Source organism: Tauraco erythrolophus, chromosome 9 (assembly GCF_009769465.1).
Source record: "Tauraco erythrolophus isolate bTauEry1 chromosome 9, bTauEry1.pri, whole genome shotgun sequence".
In the NCBI taxonomy this organism is placed as follows: domain Eukaryota; kingdom Metazoa; phylum Chordata; class Aves; order Musophagiformes; family Musophagidae; genus Tauraco; species Tauraco erythrolophus.
In genome coordinates this window covers 23,901,318-23,917,858 of record NC_141473.1, presented here as the reverse complement: position 1 = coordinate 23,917,858, position 16,541 = coordinate 23,901,318, and the positions used below count along the sequence as shown (strand labels likewise).

At 39.7% G+C, this 16,541-nt stretch overlaps 1 protein-coding gene across 3 annotated transcripts in view; it reads right to left on the bottom strand.

Moving 5' to 3' along the window:
• Positions 1-1,340: 1,340 nt before the first annotated feature.
• SEC24C (SEC24 homolog C, COPII component) overlaps positions 1,341-16,541 on the bottom strand; it is a 40,076-nt gene continuing 24,875 nt past the window's right edge. For all 3 annotated transcript variants that reach the window (XM_086616463.1, XM_086616464.1, XM_086616465.1), the window contains 15 exons: positions 15,658-15,796; positions 13,611-13,726; positions 12,219-12,343; positions 11,763-11,954; positions 10,672-10,765; positions 9,386-9,502; positions 8,738-8,908; positions 8,315-8,411; positions 7,894-8,039; positions 7,284-7,422; positions 6,365-6,483; positions 5,804-5,983; positions 4,956-5,147; positions 3,854-3,943; positions 1,341-3,410 (listed from right to left, as the gene is read on the bottom strand). In XM_086616463.1, the coding sequence (XP_086472589.1) occupies positions 3,270-3,410; positions 3,854-3,943; positions 4,956-5,147; positions 5,804-5,983; positions 6,365-6,483; positions 7,284-7,422; positions 7,894-8,039; positions 8,315-8,411; positions 8,738-8,908; positions 9,386-9,502; positions 10,672-10,765; positions 11,763-11,954; positions 12,219-12,343; positions 13,611-13,726; positions 15,658-15,796 (2,058 nt within the window). In that variant the 3' untranslated portion in view covers positions 1,341-3,269. The remainder of the gene's footprint in view (positions 3,411-3,853; positions 3,944-4,955; positions 5,148-5,803; positions 5,984-6,364; positions 6,484-7,283; positions 7,423-7,893; positions 8,040-8,314; positions 8,412-8,737; positions 8,909-9,385; positions 9,503-10,671; positions 10,766-11,762; positions 11,955-12,218; positions 12,344-13,610; positions 13,727-15,657; positions 15,797-16,541) is intronic.

Here is a 16,541-nt window from a genome sequence, read left to right as displayed (position 1 = left end):
AGAACTAGACACTGGCATGTACCTAAATAAAAATAGCTACAAGTAGGGTTAAAGTTCCCTTAAAGGTGTTGCTCTGTACCAACCTGGAACAACTCCTTCAGTGTTAAAATACTCCGCCGAACACTTGGCATCTGCAAAGCTGAGTTTGGGCTACTCCCTAAAAATCAAGAAGTATGCTTGAACTACCAGTCAGTTACAGAACTGCCCGCAGCTCCAACTCCATTCCTTAAGCAATAACTTAATCCCAATCACAACATGCATAACTAATAATTTATAATATAGGGCATTAGTTAGAATGGACACAAACATACACATATTCTCTAGCTGTAGAAGAAACAGGTTAAAACACGGGAATTTTTTTGCTTTCCTTTGATGCTGCTCAGGCCTGAGCTGGAAGCACACCACAGCCAGTACAGAGTAACGACCACCCCACGCCATCCCCACCAACTCCTCCACTTACACGACGACAGAATGCTAACAGCCTGGGGCTCAGCAAGGCAATTCCACACGCATTGCATCGGAAGCGGTGCTGCCACAAAAATGCCTGCAAGCACAGTTTACTCCACACAATCAATGTACAAGATGCACAAGGCCCATCATTATCGCAATAGATCAGTTCAGTAGCAGATTCTGGACATAACGAACATCCTGTAGGAGAGTAATCTCAAAAATATTCTACAGCAAACTAAGTATCGTTGGATATTTAGCAACGATTGTCTTGTGCTTTCATACAGACTGTACAGCAAATGGTACAATATCAATGTTCTAGGCTAGTCAAGTTACACTGCCAGTTCACTGAACTTTATTTCTGCAATTAGTACACCCCTCCCCCCCCCAAAAAACCCCAACAAACCCAAAACCACTCAGCTTCCCTGCTATCTTAACTCTGAAATGGGAGCTCTATTTCCCTGAAAAATGAAGACTGCAGAAGTCTAACGTTGTCACAAGGTAAGAGGTAATACGTTCCAAAGCAGACCAAAAACCTCCACCAACTGACTCAAGCTGTATTAGAGAAAATGGAAATCTCTTTGTAAAATGAAAGTTCAGAAGGGGCAGAAAGTTTAAAACCCATCATCTAAGCAAAGTAACACTGATCTCATTAAACAGCACCTTTTGTCTGTTGACTCTGGTTGAAATTCTTATCATCACTCAGTGCAAATAAGAAAAAAAACAAACACCACTGACCATGGTCAGCAGAAGATTGAATCATTAAGGATCAATTGGCTAGACTTCAGCCCTTCCCATTTCCACCCGCCTGCAAAATACAGGGTTTGGAAAAATAAGCAGTGTTTATTTACTAACAATGACATAAAATACATCTTAATATATTTTTATTTCTTTACAAATTAAAAGATGCATTGGAAAAACAAGTGAAGAAAATGAAAGGTTCATTTATGATTTCATTTCCACCCCCCACACCCCCCAATATTAATACTAGAAATTAGTATTTGTGGAAGTCTGTGGGTGCTGCGCCTTATATTCCTGGGAAGTTGTTTTTCCTCTCTGGTTAAAAATCCTCTAGATTTTTTGGTTGGAGGCAGTACGTGGAGTAAAAAGTCAGCCACATTCATACAAAAACACTGAAGGTTCTGCCAAGTACATCTTGAAAGAGTTTCTCCATTGCAATTTTCATATTCCCCTTTCTGTGTAGTGATGGGAGGGAAGACAAACTAGCAGCATTAGAAGAAAAATGGATTTATATACATGCTATGGGATATGGAACTAAAACCACAGCCAGATATTTTTCTGATCTTAACAAGGACTTTCCTCTGAAATATCAAGCCCAAATAATATGTTTTCTAATCCACCCACATTATTCCTTCCACTCTTAGTGCTATTGGTAGCTTAAACTCCTGGGTATCATAAGAACACTTGTTAAGCCTTCAAGCTAAAACATACAAGCCCCCTTTCAAAAGTGAATAAGTGAAGCCCTTAGAATTCTGAATTTGCTTTACACTCACGCCCTCTTCACAGGAGTCTTCTCATCCACCCTTGCAGAATAGAGCAGCAGAGTGGCCAAAGAGGATGGATTAATCTGTCTGAGGTATTTTAGTTTAACAAACAGGCTTATAAAAAGATTTTGTGCAAGCTGATCAGTAGGTAGAATGGGGGAGGGTATAAACATCCAGTAATGAAACTCTTCACTATGGCCCAGATGCTTTCAATAACCAAAATCAAGTACTTGCAATATCTACTACAGTACAGTCTAAATCTTAGTTTTTGTATCCCCTTCCTTGTATTCCAGGGTACAAAGCAGTCTCAAATTTGCATCAGTATAATTTGAACTCCTGCTTGTTTGCTGTAATTCACAATAACATGGTTGAAAATGGCCGCTTCCTTATCATCCAGTTCCTACAGAGCCCCATGTCACCTTGTTAAAAGTATTTTCTGCTTAAAGGTTAAGAGGCTTTTGTTCCCACCACCATCTGGATAAACAGGTAAGCTCTGCAGGAGAGGCCATGGAACGTGGATTGAGTATGACATTACAGAGCCATGCAATGAGAAGGAAAGGAGTCATCACACACACCAACAGGAAGCATCATCTCTACCCCTACGCTGTTCAGAAGCCGTTGATTGTTCCTCACTGAACTATGACTTACTCCATTACAATCTGCACAGCCACTTGTAGAACTGGGAAGATTGTGGAAAGAAAATTGCCCTGCTGCCTCCTGGCTTACCAGTTATTTCCTTTTTCATGGATTTCTGGTTCAGACAGCCACACGGTACATCTGTGCTCTGCAATATCATGTTTTCCTCTTAAGAGAAGGAGACAAAATGTTTGGCTGCTCCAGCTCCCATCACCTGACCTGCCTTTTGTCCTCCCCACCTGCACATCCTCTTCACGCCTGGTGCATGCACACGCGCCCATACAAACACACAGCAACTACCAGAAGTTTTGAAGAGTTACCGCTTTTTCACCCAATGTTGAATCATGTACAGTGAACTGAAAAAAACTACATTCATTACGACAGGATTAGCGAGCATGGGGTGGGAGGGTGAACTCCTGCCAAGCACAGGAAACCATTTAGATACAAGTAAAAGACCTGGTATCAAAGGCCTTTTTTTTTTTTTTTTGTTAGCCCTCACCAGGAAAATTTTTCATACGGGACTGGGAAAGGTTGAAAGGATTTCTGCTTATGCAATGTGTATTAAAAATTATGGAATTGTACAGATTTCTACGTTGTCCTTTTTGAGGGCGCTGGGCCTTCTGATCAGGTCATTAGCGGAGACTGAAATGTCACTGCTGAGCGCCAGCACCACTCCCTCCTCTAGCTCAGTAGCTGCCGAATCTCCTTGTGCATGTGACACAGGAAGTCCACATATGAAGCCCCTCCACTCAGGCTCTTGTCCTCCACTAGAAAGTGTTTGAACAGCATTTCCAGCTTATCTTCTTGCTTCACAATTATTAACTACAAAAAACCAAAAGAAGAACAAAACCCACAGTGAGTAGTTAGCAGAATTCATGTTCTTGGAAAAAAGAGCAAAAAGCTAAATAGCTCAAACATCTGAAGACAGATAACCAGAATCCCAGCATATACGGCTTATGTGTTTTCACTTCTGCAACTAAGCTGGGTTAAGCCTCAATCCTTTATAAACAGAAGTAAAATACCACGTATGTGGTTTGTGCAGTAGCATATTACAAGGCATTTGAAAAAAAATAGTTTTAGAACTATGGTAAGCACAGAACTTCAAAACTAATAGCAAAATTTTTTTCAGATCCTTGAAAACTTTGTTTGAATCACATTTATGAGATCGGGAAGAATAAGTTCAGCATTGCAGTATTACCAGGCATCACCTGCTCTGCTAAAAGGGAAGGGGATTTAAAGCTACAAATGAGGGATAGCATTTTTACCTTCATGTAGCGCGACCTTTGCACTTGAAGCATGTCAACAATAGATCGTACTTTCTTTGAAAAGGGGTTATCCAAGACAGGCAGGGCACTCTGGGATAAAAGATATCCAATGCTCATTAGTCATGCAAAGTAGAGCAACATTAAACAAAACTCAGCAGTTTCATCACATTACTTAAGGGTAGAGATATATCTAACCCCACTAACATACAATCTATTTGACCTCAGCTAGTTAAGAGAATGTAACATGACAGAATTACAGGTCAGTTATTCATTCCATTTACATATCAACTGTTCTCTGCACTGTCAGTGGAAACGTGGCTTGTCAAATAAAGCTAGGCAAAAGCATGGCCAACATGCCCAGACTAGGAACATTTCATAGAATCATCGAATGATTAGGGCTGGAAGGGACCTTCAAAGGTCATCTAGTCCAACCCCCCTGCAAGGAACAGGGATATCTCCAACTAGATCAGGTTGCTCAGGGCCTCGTCCAACCTGGCCTTGAGTGTCTCCAGGGATGGAGCATCCACCACCTCTCTGGGCAACCTGTTCCAGTATTCTACAACTCTCATGGTAAAAAATTTTTTCCTAATATCCAATCTGAATCTACCTCCCTCTATTTTAAAACCATTACCCCTTGTCCTATCACAACAGGCCCTCCTGAACAGCCTCTCCCCATCTTTCTTGTAGGGCCCCTTGAGGTACTGAAAGACCACTATAAGGTCATCCCGGAGCCTCCTCTTCTCCAGGCTGAACAGCCCCAACTCTTTCAGCCTGTCCTCATAGGAAAGGTGCTCCAGCCCTCTTATCATCTTCGTGGCCCTCCTCTGGACCCTCTCCAACTGGTCCATGTCCTTCTTATGTTGGGGGCTCCAGAACTGGACGCAGTACTCCAGGTGAGGTCTCATGAGGGCAGAGTAGAGGGGGAGAATCACCTCCCTCGACCTGCTGGCCACGCTGTCAAGTTTCACTAGTTTCACATACCTGTGCTTCTCTTGTTCCTAGTATGAAAAATTTAACACTACTTTCTCAACTTACTTTCTCACTGTTTTAAGTTTTGGGTGACTATCACAGACACTAGCTCCCGCACTGCCATCCAGCTCACCAAGGCATTGCTAATCTGACTGAAGGATGACACTCCAAAGAGGTTCTGGATCAGGCCTTGCTGCACGTTGACTCCCACCCACACAAAGATGTTCAGCCCATTCTCCAGCAGGTATATGTCACCCTTGGAGAGACGTTCCTCTGAGTTCCGGATTGCTGCTGGCAAGGAGTCACTGTTGACATCTGCTTTGGTCTGTTTTAGAGCGAAATAAAAAATAAAATAAAATCAAGGTTATAAAACAAGAACATCTTTCGAAGTCCTGAAAATTTCTGCCACTAAGACCCCAAAGGTTTTCTCATTTCTAGGACTCATAATACTGCAACAGCTGTGACTGAAGTATCATCGTCATTAGCTTAGTCTTCTTACTGAACGTGACAGAGCAGCAGATCAGAGACTCTTGGTTAGCAAAAGAGAACATAAGGCTGCTATGACATTACTCTGTAGTTCCCATATTGTCTCCTAGAGTAGAAACGTAATTAGTTGTTAGCGTTACTCCAGCAACTACGGTACTGAAAGTCAGAACAGTACATGGAGTTGCCCTGCAATGATGAAAATTATTACATAAAGTTACAAGAAGCTTTCAGACTTTCAAAAGACTACGAAAGGGTCAAAAGCATCCTCTTTGCCACAAGTCACACGCTCACAGCTCAGAAAAAAAAATCCCCCAGCAAATTCACAAAATGCAGTAATGCATCTATCACCAAGTGGAATTAAGTGAAGTATCCCAACAGATGGCAGATACCAAATACTTCTCAAATGCTTTCCCTTGCTAAAATAGAAATGCCAGTCCTTACAATGAGTCAAGACAACAGCAAGTCTCAGTGGTAAGAATATCTTGAATTGCTTACCAGAGGCAAAAGCCTGGGATAAAAGAAAACATTTGTTTCTGCCACATCCATGGATGTGACTAACTGACGAATGTAGGCACGGTCATCTGTTGTGACCTCTGGACCAGGCTGAAGAACGTCACTCTTCAACACACAATTCAAGTACACAGGAAGCAGCTTCATGCATTCAGGGAGGATCAGCTACAAGTCACAAGCAGACAAAAGTCAGTGAGTTGACTTGCTCAATAAGCTTATGTTTGATAAAACTAGGCTTGCACGAACCAACAAAGTGTGGTACAGCTGTGAGCAGTGAAAGCTGACAGTCTAACTATATCATGGACATGTAAAAATAACATAGAACTTTTTGCTGGAGCAGGCAGTGCTTTCTGGGCTCCAGACAGATGTCCAAGAAGCCACTCGCAACTATAGTTTTATTTGCAGTCTCTCTACTTCCAAGTATTCTCTTTGCAAATTTCTGCTGAGAAAAGCAACTGACTTATTTTGAGTAGGTTAAGTACAAAGAAGATATCACCACCTCCTAATACCCGAGCCTGTGATTCAAGTGAAGGCATCAGAGTTTACCTGGCCAGCAGAAGAGGGACTAGCACAGTTCTTTCGATAGCAAGCTAGGATTTGGGCACACTGGTTGATCAGTGCATCTCGTACAGTCTTTACTGGACTACTCAGAACTCCACGGTACGCTGCAAAGGAAAGAGGAAAGAGATGGACAGCTATCAAGTGATTGGTCACAAACAGTAAAAAACCCAATGCTACTTCCACAAAGTAAATCTAAACAACTATTGCTTTTGGAAGTCTTTTTCCTTCCCCTTCAAACTTGTGGGAAAGAGATAATACATTCCTACTGAAGATCTGAAGGCGTTCATTTACTGTTTTATTACATATTCTTCAACTCTCTATCTCCCATGTATTTCAAACACACTTGAAAACATGGGGTACTATAAAAACTCCTTTCATGGACTGGCCATCTTTCTTTAATGGACTGAAAATGGACCGTTTCTTACATTTTAAAGGCAATAAACATACACAACTCTAAATCTCTGCTGGATTTGTAGGCTTTTACTGCAAACTAGAAAGGGTGAATAGGGTACAATGCATAAAAGTATGATTTTTAACCCAGATCTATGAGCAAAGGCCACCATTTCCTATTCCTGGAGCAAAATTCTGGAACAGTTAAAGAATGAACTAAAACAGTCCAAAAATAAATACAAGGATGAATTCACACATCTGTCAATACAAACCCCTATTAAAAAAAATTAGACAAGAATTTGTACGAAGGATAAGCCTACACTCTCTATCGGTACGTCTTGTCCTGAGCGACAATACTATTATCATAGCTTTATGCTCTTTCCCATAAATGACTGAAGTATCAGAATTATCACCTGACATTCCATGCAAAGAAAATAAACAGGTATCATTGGATGACAAAGGACATTTCAAAGCAGTTAAAGGTTGCAATTCTTGTTACCATATTTACCCTTACCATATTTAGCCAAGTAATTGATGAGCGTGTCTGTCTCACAGTTTCGATAGAGGTCAGCAAGCTGCGTGCAACAGTTTAGGGAGAGGTTGTGAATGCGGAGTCGTCGCTGTCCTGCACAACTTGTATATAACAGAGCACACTGTAGGAGACAAAAACGCCAGGATATAGAAAAATTAGGTCCTGCTACAATAAGAAAGGCAGAGTTTTAATATACTTCATTAGAAATTAGGACTCAGGTGCCTAAAATAATAACGTAATTATGTAAAAGACTTGCACAATAAGGTAAAAGTATATGCTAAGAATCAGGCTCAATGAAAGATAACCAGCAATATTAGCAGTTTGTATTAACGGAACTGGTCTTGGAAAACAGACTGTAGTTTGAAGCAGTCTAGATCACCCTGAGAACATACATGTTGAAAGGTTAAGGGTATATTAAGGGGCAGAAAGAAAAAACGAACAGCTCCTTGAAGGAGTGTCTAATCAGTTCAAAGCGACCTCATCCTCTTCTGCAACTGGCACTCTCCCCAGTTGAGATTTGGTTCTGCCTTGACAGTTTTGCTGACAATTCCAAATTGTCAGCTCACTTCTCGTAGAAAGCAATCCCCCTCACCTGAAGGAGTGCACCGCTGTCTTCACTCAGTTTGTCATCATGCTTGAATTCCACTGTGATTGTTTTATCACAGTCCAAACCTGCCATCTCTACATCAGTGGTGTTGCTCATATAGAAAGCTCCAAAAAAGTCAGTTGCTCGAATACCTAAAAAAGGAAAAACCCCAACATGAACCACGATTTTCAAAAGAAAAATAAGACAGCCTTTGGAGCCCTGAAAATCCTGTCATCGGTGACAAGTTATCTTGACAGATTTCAGGAGGGATCTTTGCTCAGTCTCGACAAAAATAATTTCAAAACTTTAGCAGAACTTTTTGCACAGCCTAATCTCAAGGTGCTTTAAATTAGGGAAAAATCTGTTACTTCCCATACAACATGCTTGAAGTGGTCAATTTATTAAGACTTTTCATGGTAACACCCACCTGTGCTTGTGCGCACTCTCATTACAGCATCGAATCCCACTTCTTTCTGGACATCTCTTCTCAAGTCATTCAGGAACCTATCCTGGTCTGTCTCCAGCTAGAACACAAGCAATAATTTAGTTTCATATTCTCATAAATCAGAGCTGCTTCATAAAGCATAAAGTAATTTAAAACCAGATACTATCTCCTGCAGTCTTACTCTAAAAATCAGCCATCGCACAGCACTCAATGTATAGCTTTTCTTGTTGTTGTTTGTTATTAATAGAGGTATTTTGTGTAAAGACATATAGCTAACAAAATGATTTTGGTGAAAATCTTGAAATTTAAGTAGCAATTTATTTCCAAAGAAGTACTATGAAAAAGAACTCTAAACAGTAATTCTTATTTAGACCAAACACCAGTCTGAGCCAATGTCACTCTCACCTGGAAATACGCATACTTATAAATGGAGCCTCCCGTTTGGTAAGTTACTACACCTAGTGTCGCCACATCCAAATACTGGTTTGGAAATAGGAACAGATCCACACAGCAGCCCTGGGCCACACAGTCCTTGGCCAAGTTGTTGTAAAAGCTTGTCTGTGGTTGAAACAAAGTCTAAGAAAGGAAGTCAGAGATGAGATCAGAAGACTGTAGTAAGAAAAGGAAAGTGAGATCCAGTTTGTAATCCCAGGCAATACACTTCTATACTTTTAAGTCTCTCTTCAGGGAAATTAGGATCATATAAATTCTTCCTGACCACTGCCTTTGAAGAACTGTTGAATATTATGAAAATTACTACACATCTTACTTTAATTGCAAGTTCAGCACATTTACCTTGACCCCGCTATGGTTTTTTATCCTGTATAAGAATCTAGATCTATCTCTTCTTGTTCTCATACCAGAGCTATCCTTATGATGTCAAGTCTACACAGCTCTGCTTGAGAACAGAAGTGCAATGTTAGAAGATATTAGCTGGGATGGTTACATTACGCACTACTCTTGAAATTTTTTTAATGTTGCTGCAGAGTTATTTTATCCCATAAAGAGTACAATATAGACCTGTAACATAAGCATCACGCAAGTCATTATTACCTTCTCCTTGTCTGTGTTAATCAGTTTCTTATCATCCCTGTTCTTTAACTTCCCTGGGGCCTCTGCGATGGGCAGAGAGGTGTGGAAAACAAAGAGCTTCCCAGCACACTCAGCTGCCTGCAAGAAAGCACGTGTAATAGCACAGATTAGAAACATTTATAAAAATTGTAAGGGAGACTGATTCAAGAACAAGCATTCACGCATCCTCATTACTTCACTGCTTCAAGTCAGGAAGGCACTCTATCAGACACACACGCTCAGTGATCACTTGGCTACTTCAGTGGTATCCAACACAGGGAGCACAGCTTACAGAAAAGTAAGTTCCAGTTCTACTGGACCTGTTCTAGTTTCACAGCAGGGAGAAAAGGACTGGCTCCAAGGAAGACAGAGCAGTAAGCAGGACAAACTAGACTCTGCTAGACTGCCACCTTCTCTGATTTGCAGCTACTGACTTTGTGTGAAAGAGTCACAGAAATAGGAAAGGATTTTGTAATCTGAGCTTCAACAGATCATTAATTTTAAATCAATAACCTATGTCAACACTAGCCAATGTTTAGTAGGTTATTTTCTGATACATGCAGTATGTAAACAATTAGTAATTTATATTATTTCTTGATTGAACAATTGTTATGAAGACTGAGTTAAAGAGAGACTTCTAAGGACTTATATGACAGACAAATAGAGCTATATGAACAGTTTTGATGGAATCATACAGGCAATCAGTTCGATAAGTATATACAAGTTGGAGTTAGATCATACACGCAGGTATCTGGATGAAGTACTAGAACAGAAGAACTTTAGGAAAGGTTTACTTTGTTAGCACATTGGTATGGACAACTTCAACAGACTGCATTCTCTCCTTAAGATTATACCAGAACTTCAAGCACAGGATTAGAAAGATACCATGCTACAGAACTCCTCAATGAGACATGACAGACTTCAGAGCCTGGTTTTAATGTTGAAGGGTTTTCTTTGTGGTTTTGGGTTTTTTTTTAGGCTCAGTAAACTGTTCAAAGCAAATCCAGCCAGGTAACTGAGATTAAGCCACGTCTTGTACTTCGAGCAAAAATTATTTTAAAAAAATGGGTAGAGAATAATAGATAGCTACACAGAACCAGAGGTACACGTGCTTGAAGAACGAGGCAAGTACTCCCTACACGTAGTGCACCTACCACAAGGAGACTTATGAAAAGCTTTAGCATCGTCTTAGTAGCACATGTTAGCAGACTATGAACTTCAGAGTCCTCAGACTGAAAACAGTTTACCATGATGATGCATTTACTAACCTTCAGTGCCTCCAGTCCTGCTTGAATCACAGGTGCAAACACAGTTTCTGTTTCTCTTGTGTCTGCAAACATTTCTGGAATCTGCTCCAGTAAACTAGCAAAGAACAAGAAAAAGGAGGAATTCAAGATTCCATTTAGTTGGAAAAGCCACAGTTGCAGTTGATGACCTATGAGACTGAGATGGTTTAAGTAGAAGTCCCTAACATGTCTTGTAAATTAGCATCACTTTTACAGTATTTGGCATCTCGTTGTTTATCTGCGAAAAAAGTGTCTGTCATTCTTCATTGGCTTCTCTCATCCAAATTCTCAGTGCTTGCTGTATAGCCTCAACTGATGCCTACTCAAATAGCTCTTCTGTAGTCCTGCTCTTTTAATATATTCCAGTATATATTGGTACATAAACTCTTAGGAAAGCCTAGCGACACTTGGCCTCTGTTTGCTAAACATCCTGTGTACTATTCAAAGATTAATAGTGTTAATCCATAGGCTTTTTATTTATGCTTGTTAATGCACTACAAAACAGACTAGAAATTTTCTTTAAAACATGCAGTGGCAGATCTAGTTTCCCAAACATAGTTAGCTACACACCATAGTTTAATTACAGTTTAAGCATCATGTTAAACAGTTTGCCAAAACTTTGCTAATTTCTCTTTCTTCCCTCTAGATTTTATCTTCTGCACCTCTCATTCAATTTTCTCCACAGAACCAAAATTAGACACCATTGTTGTCTCAGTTTACAGTTATTTAGGCAGTTGCCTTAAAGAAAGTGATTCAGTATTCTTACTGCTTTCACCCTGTATCATTTTAGTTGTATTTTGTTCCCCCCCTACCCTGAAACGCCCTTCAGCACTAAATCCCCTTATACACACCCCCTGCCAAGTTGGATTATGAAAAATACACCCCTACCCCATGAATTTTTCCATCCTACTTTGCGAGCTTAATCTCAAAGAGTATAAGAAGTTAAAATACATGGAATGACTTCTAGCTGAATAACATGACAAATAAGCAGTGAATGTAACACTTGTAAAAGCAACATTTGAGACTACCAAACCAGACATTTACTACACACATTGTAAACCAAATTTTGTTACCTGGCAATAACTGTCCTGGACTCATTCACATTCACCAGGAAACCATCAAGGAGTGGCACAAACATATCTGCCACGTCTGAGACAACCATCATTTGTGGCTGTGCCAGTGAGCTCTTCACGTTATAGAAGTGTAACACTTTGTTGTAGGTGACGAAGCCTACTCGAATGGCTGATTCCTCCATGTTGCCTTCCCTGTAAGAGACACACTTGCCTTCTTCATCTAATTAGATAGTGAAATCATTACATAGAACCCAATAAAATAAGAGATAAGGGAAAAATGCAAGGAAGAAAAATTTATTTTCAGCTAGAAATGTATCCAGAAAGATGTTCTGCTTGGCCTTGTTGAATAAAAGCTTGACAGGATTATTAATTTTTTTTTTTCCTAGCTTTTTTTAAAGGGAAAAAGCGACAGTTTCTCCCATTTTGACTGGCTACGGTAGTATACAATATACCTACCTGGGCAGGTAATCTAGGAGTGACTTTAATTCCTCACATATTAGCCTCACTAAGCCACTCTTCACAGCATTGTAAGACACATCAATCATGAAAATGAAAGCCGGTGGACTGGGAAACTTGTTATTCTGTGGAAGAGGGAAGAAGACATATTACGGCCACATAATGCAGCCCACATAACAGCTCTGTAACACGGACAAATGAATGGTGATCAAAACTCTAATAGCTTTTCATATACTTTTCTCCTTATGAGCAGTAATAGTTTCTTCAGATCATTCTCCCATCCCTGCCCAAGTAACAGATATCTAAGCATACTGTGCTTGTAATGGACCAGTATTACATGCCCTAGACTGATTTTGCCATAGCTCAGTGAAGAACAGGTTAGTAACAACTAAATCATTCATTTACATGACTAGGCCAGACAGGGAGAGTAGACAGGGAAGTTTCCTGCCAGTTCTCAAGACTTAGGAATCTGACCAGATTTGTTATAAGTGATTTCATCAAAACAAGGCAAAAGATTTTCCTCTCCCTTCTACATAAATATTAGCTTTGCTTTGGGAAAGAAAAACTTGTTTCGGTCAACAGTTTTCTGAAGTCTATAGGGCATACTGGGAGAAACACATCGAACAAAAGCAAAACAGAAGAACTTTCAAAAAAGCTAGGAAGACCACATCTTGCTTGAATTAAAAATGCTTCTTATGCTGTTAGAAGCAAGGTAATTGGTTTTTCTCTTGACTCAAAGTAAAGCTGAGGCATCAGAGGGTAATCAGTGTAAAGTTGCAAAATTTAGGCATCTATTTCCCCAGCATTTATTTCAGCAGAGATGTAATTTGCTTTAATAAACATCTTGTACGTATTTTTCCTATTTCTTAGAAGTTAATTATTTAAATACTTTATTTAAAAGTGAACCAGCTCTGACAATATAGATTTCCACACTATTGTTATGCTTTTAACCACTATGGCTGTATTTGGCAATGAAGTTCAATAGGTAAAAGTTTGCCTTAGGCAACAGGTGGCACATTGCATAGTTACTATTGTACTTTTCTTGAATCTCTCCCACATTCTCGTTCTGCCCCAAGGAATACTGCAAGAGAGTCCCTCCTGCAGAACTGCTAAGTTTAATAGCAGCTACAGCTGCTTATATAGCTCTAGAAAAGAATGACACAGGCAGCCATAATAAAATTCTATTATGTCACGTGTGATCAAGACTTCCTCTACTTCAGGAAGCAAGCAGACAAGCACATTATCTGACACATATGAAGTGAGTCGGATTAATGTTATTAATTATCCCTGCCAGCTAGAAAGCAGTCCCAGACAAATCATGTCACTCTCAGGAAAACAGGCTTTTTATTTAAAAGCAAAACAAAATACAATAATAAACACATACTACTGTACCTTGCAATAGTCAACTGTTGCTAGAAACTCGTAAGACCCCAGTGATAACTCAGGTCGGTCATAGAAGTCTACTCGCTTTCCAGTGTGATCCAAATGCTGGAAGTAATGAGGTGGCACTGGGGAAGGAAAAAACTTTTAAGGTCAGTGACATGCCCATGATAAATACTGTGACTAGAGCGCTAACATGACAATAGCTCTTTCAAATAAAACTCCAGGAAAGCTAGCTAGCACTCTGTGTTTCATTTGGTAGCAGTGCTCTGTGCTAGCATACAAGTATTACTAAAAATACTCACGTAATTTGAGAGCATCATTAAAGCCTAGAAATAGACAAACTGCTTCCAGTTTGCCTCATGCACCAGGTGGCACACTGCATAGTCACTATCGTACTTTTCATGAATCTCCTTTACATTCTCATTTTACATTTCATATCAGAAATGTCACTACAACATGCTCTTAGGATTCTTCTGAAGGATTTAGTCCAAAGGAAAAACATAACAATCTGTACAAGAGGTAACAGACGACTTACAATAGAGTTAGAGGCAATCTACAGGCTACAACATTACTGTCTCAATTCAGGCTTACCAAAAGATTGAGCTCCTTATTTTGCTATATGAGTTAGCTTTTTCCTTCCCTTCCCATGCTGCACAGAGTAAAGCCTTCTAGGCACTCTTGGGTGCAGAGATTGCTATAATAATCCCTTTGTCAGAATATGGGGTACTTCTTAGAGTGGATTGTAAAGCATTAAGCAGGCATCGAAAGCGTAACCACATGCTCAATGCCCAGTACTTTTGTGTTGGTACCAGGCATCAGAAGGTTAAGCTAGGAGTTAAGCTAGATTTTCACCTACAAAAGTCAGCTTCAGAAACAAAAAAAGCATCTCCCTCGTGCCCCAGACACCACCATGACACAGCCTCTCCTGTAGAATTGCTAGGGTGACAAACTCTATTCCAGCTACAGCTGCCTATAAAATGAGATTATCTGTAATGGTAGTATTCACTACCTTTAAATTATTCTATGATTATTCTAAACACTCAAAGTTTCAACAGTTCTAAAGAAAATAGTGATATCATTAAGACTATATATATAAGCACCTATCATTCTTCTCCTCTCCAAGTACACATCCAGTACAAACTAATTACCTGACTGTTTTTGCAAAGGAAACAGAAATTGTTCTCAAGCATTCGGTACAACTACATTGTATTTTCACATATACAGTGAAATATATCATATAACAACATATCAGCAGCCTCTGAGCATCCCTCCCTTTTCTGCCCCTGCTCAGTTGTTACAGGTACAGTCATTCATATAGTTGCTGAATGAGCAGGGATAGGGAATGCATGCAGGCTGAAAAAAATCACCAGACAAAAAAGTTTTTTTTAAAATTGTGCATTTCTAATCCGTCAGCTTCCTGTAACTGCGATAAGAACAGAGTCCATTAAAAGCCATCACTGCTACCAAATGAAACACTCAAAACATCACGATATGGTTTGTTGTACCCTACATTCCACTGTGCCTTCAAAACAAACCTACAGATGTCATGTTATGAGCAGCATATAGTGACTTCTACTTAAAAGGAAGTATGTTTTATATTAATTTAGAAAAGCAAACAAGATTAACCGGCATATATTGAACACTCCTATTTAGCTGTAGCAGATTTAACTGCAATCTCATCTCTAAGGTGTTTAAACAGGCTTTGTGAGAAAAAAAAAAAACCTTCACTTATGCTACTGACTAGATTTACATCTCAGTCTGTCATAGAAACATGTTTGAAACATCCTAAGAAAACAGCATAAATAATTTTTCAAACCACCATACAATATGTTACAACTACCTCATGTTAAAAATCCATACAATAATACTGCAATGCATAAACACCTACTTAATTTGAATATAATTTCAGAACTTAGCACTGAACATGTTTTATAGTGGATTTTTTTTTACAAGACTAAACATACAGTAAAGCACAGTATACATTACAAAGATTTATTTGCTTGTTCAAAGATGACTCCAATAGAGCCAAGAGATCAATTTCCAGAAGAAACCTTACCCTCAGTGACACAGCTGCAGAAACAACACTGGAACCTCCTTCCACCCTCAATGAATTGCATAAAGGGGCACATGTAAGCCTTGCACCTATTACATCGGACGGGACCGGATTCTCCATGGTCTACCAAATAAGGAAGAGTCTGTGGAAGCAGGGGAAAAGAAAAGAAAGGTCACATGATGATAGGAAAGAAGTGACCACACATATTGCAGAGCTTAAAACTATCTCCCTGTGCATAGCATAGGATTTAGCACTTTGGCAGCTGTGGGAGAGAGTGCAGGGGGTGAGGGAAGCCTGAACAAGTATTCTGCAAATGCTTTTCAAATCAAGCTCTAGCACAGCAGTTCTTTGTGGGCTGTAGTCATTAATGGGCTATCCCACTTCGACACAAACAGGTACTTCTGCATGGTGCTGCGCTACCTTATATAGAAGCCAGCTTGAGGAGCATGAGCTCTAGCAGGAGTACCACACTGCACAGCACAGATGTATCCCAAGTGAACAAAAAAGACTGAAGCTATGCAAAGAACGGCTGTGATAACCTCATGGGAATTTCAAAAGCAACTCTTCGTCTCATATTTTTCCTTTGTAAAAAGCAAGCTTTTTGACAAAATACAAGCCAGTCATTACATTCCATATATTCAAGAACATAGAGAATCCAGACTACCTTAAAAAATTCCAGCTGATAAGACTTATTTTTGAAGTCCACCATGAAATACACTGTATCCATAAGTTCTGCTTATCTTGACCCCGTTGTATACAAGTCCTCAAAACTGTTATGTAGTGATACCATTTTTTAACTATTACTGATAATACGTTTTTTTGCAGCCAAGCCAGAATAAGATGCATGGCAAGCTCTGCAGCTTCTCAACTTCAGAACAAGCAGAAAG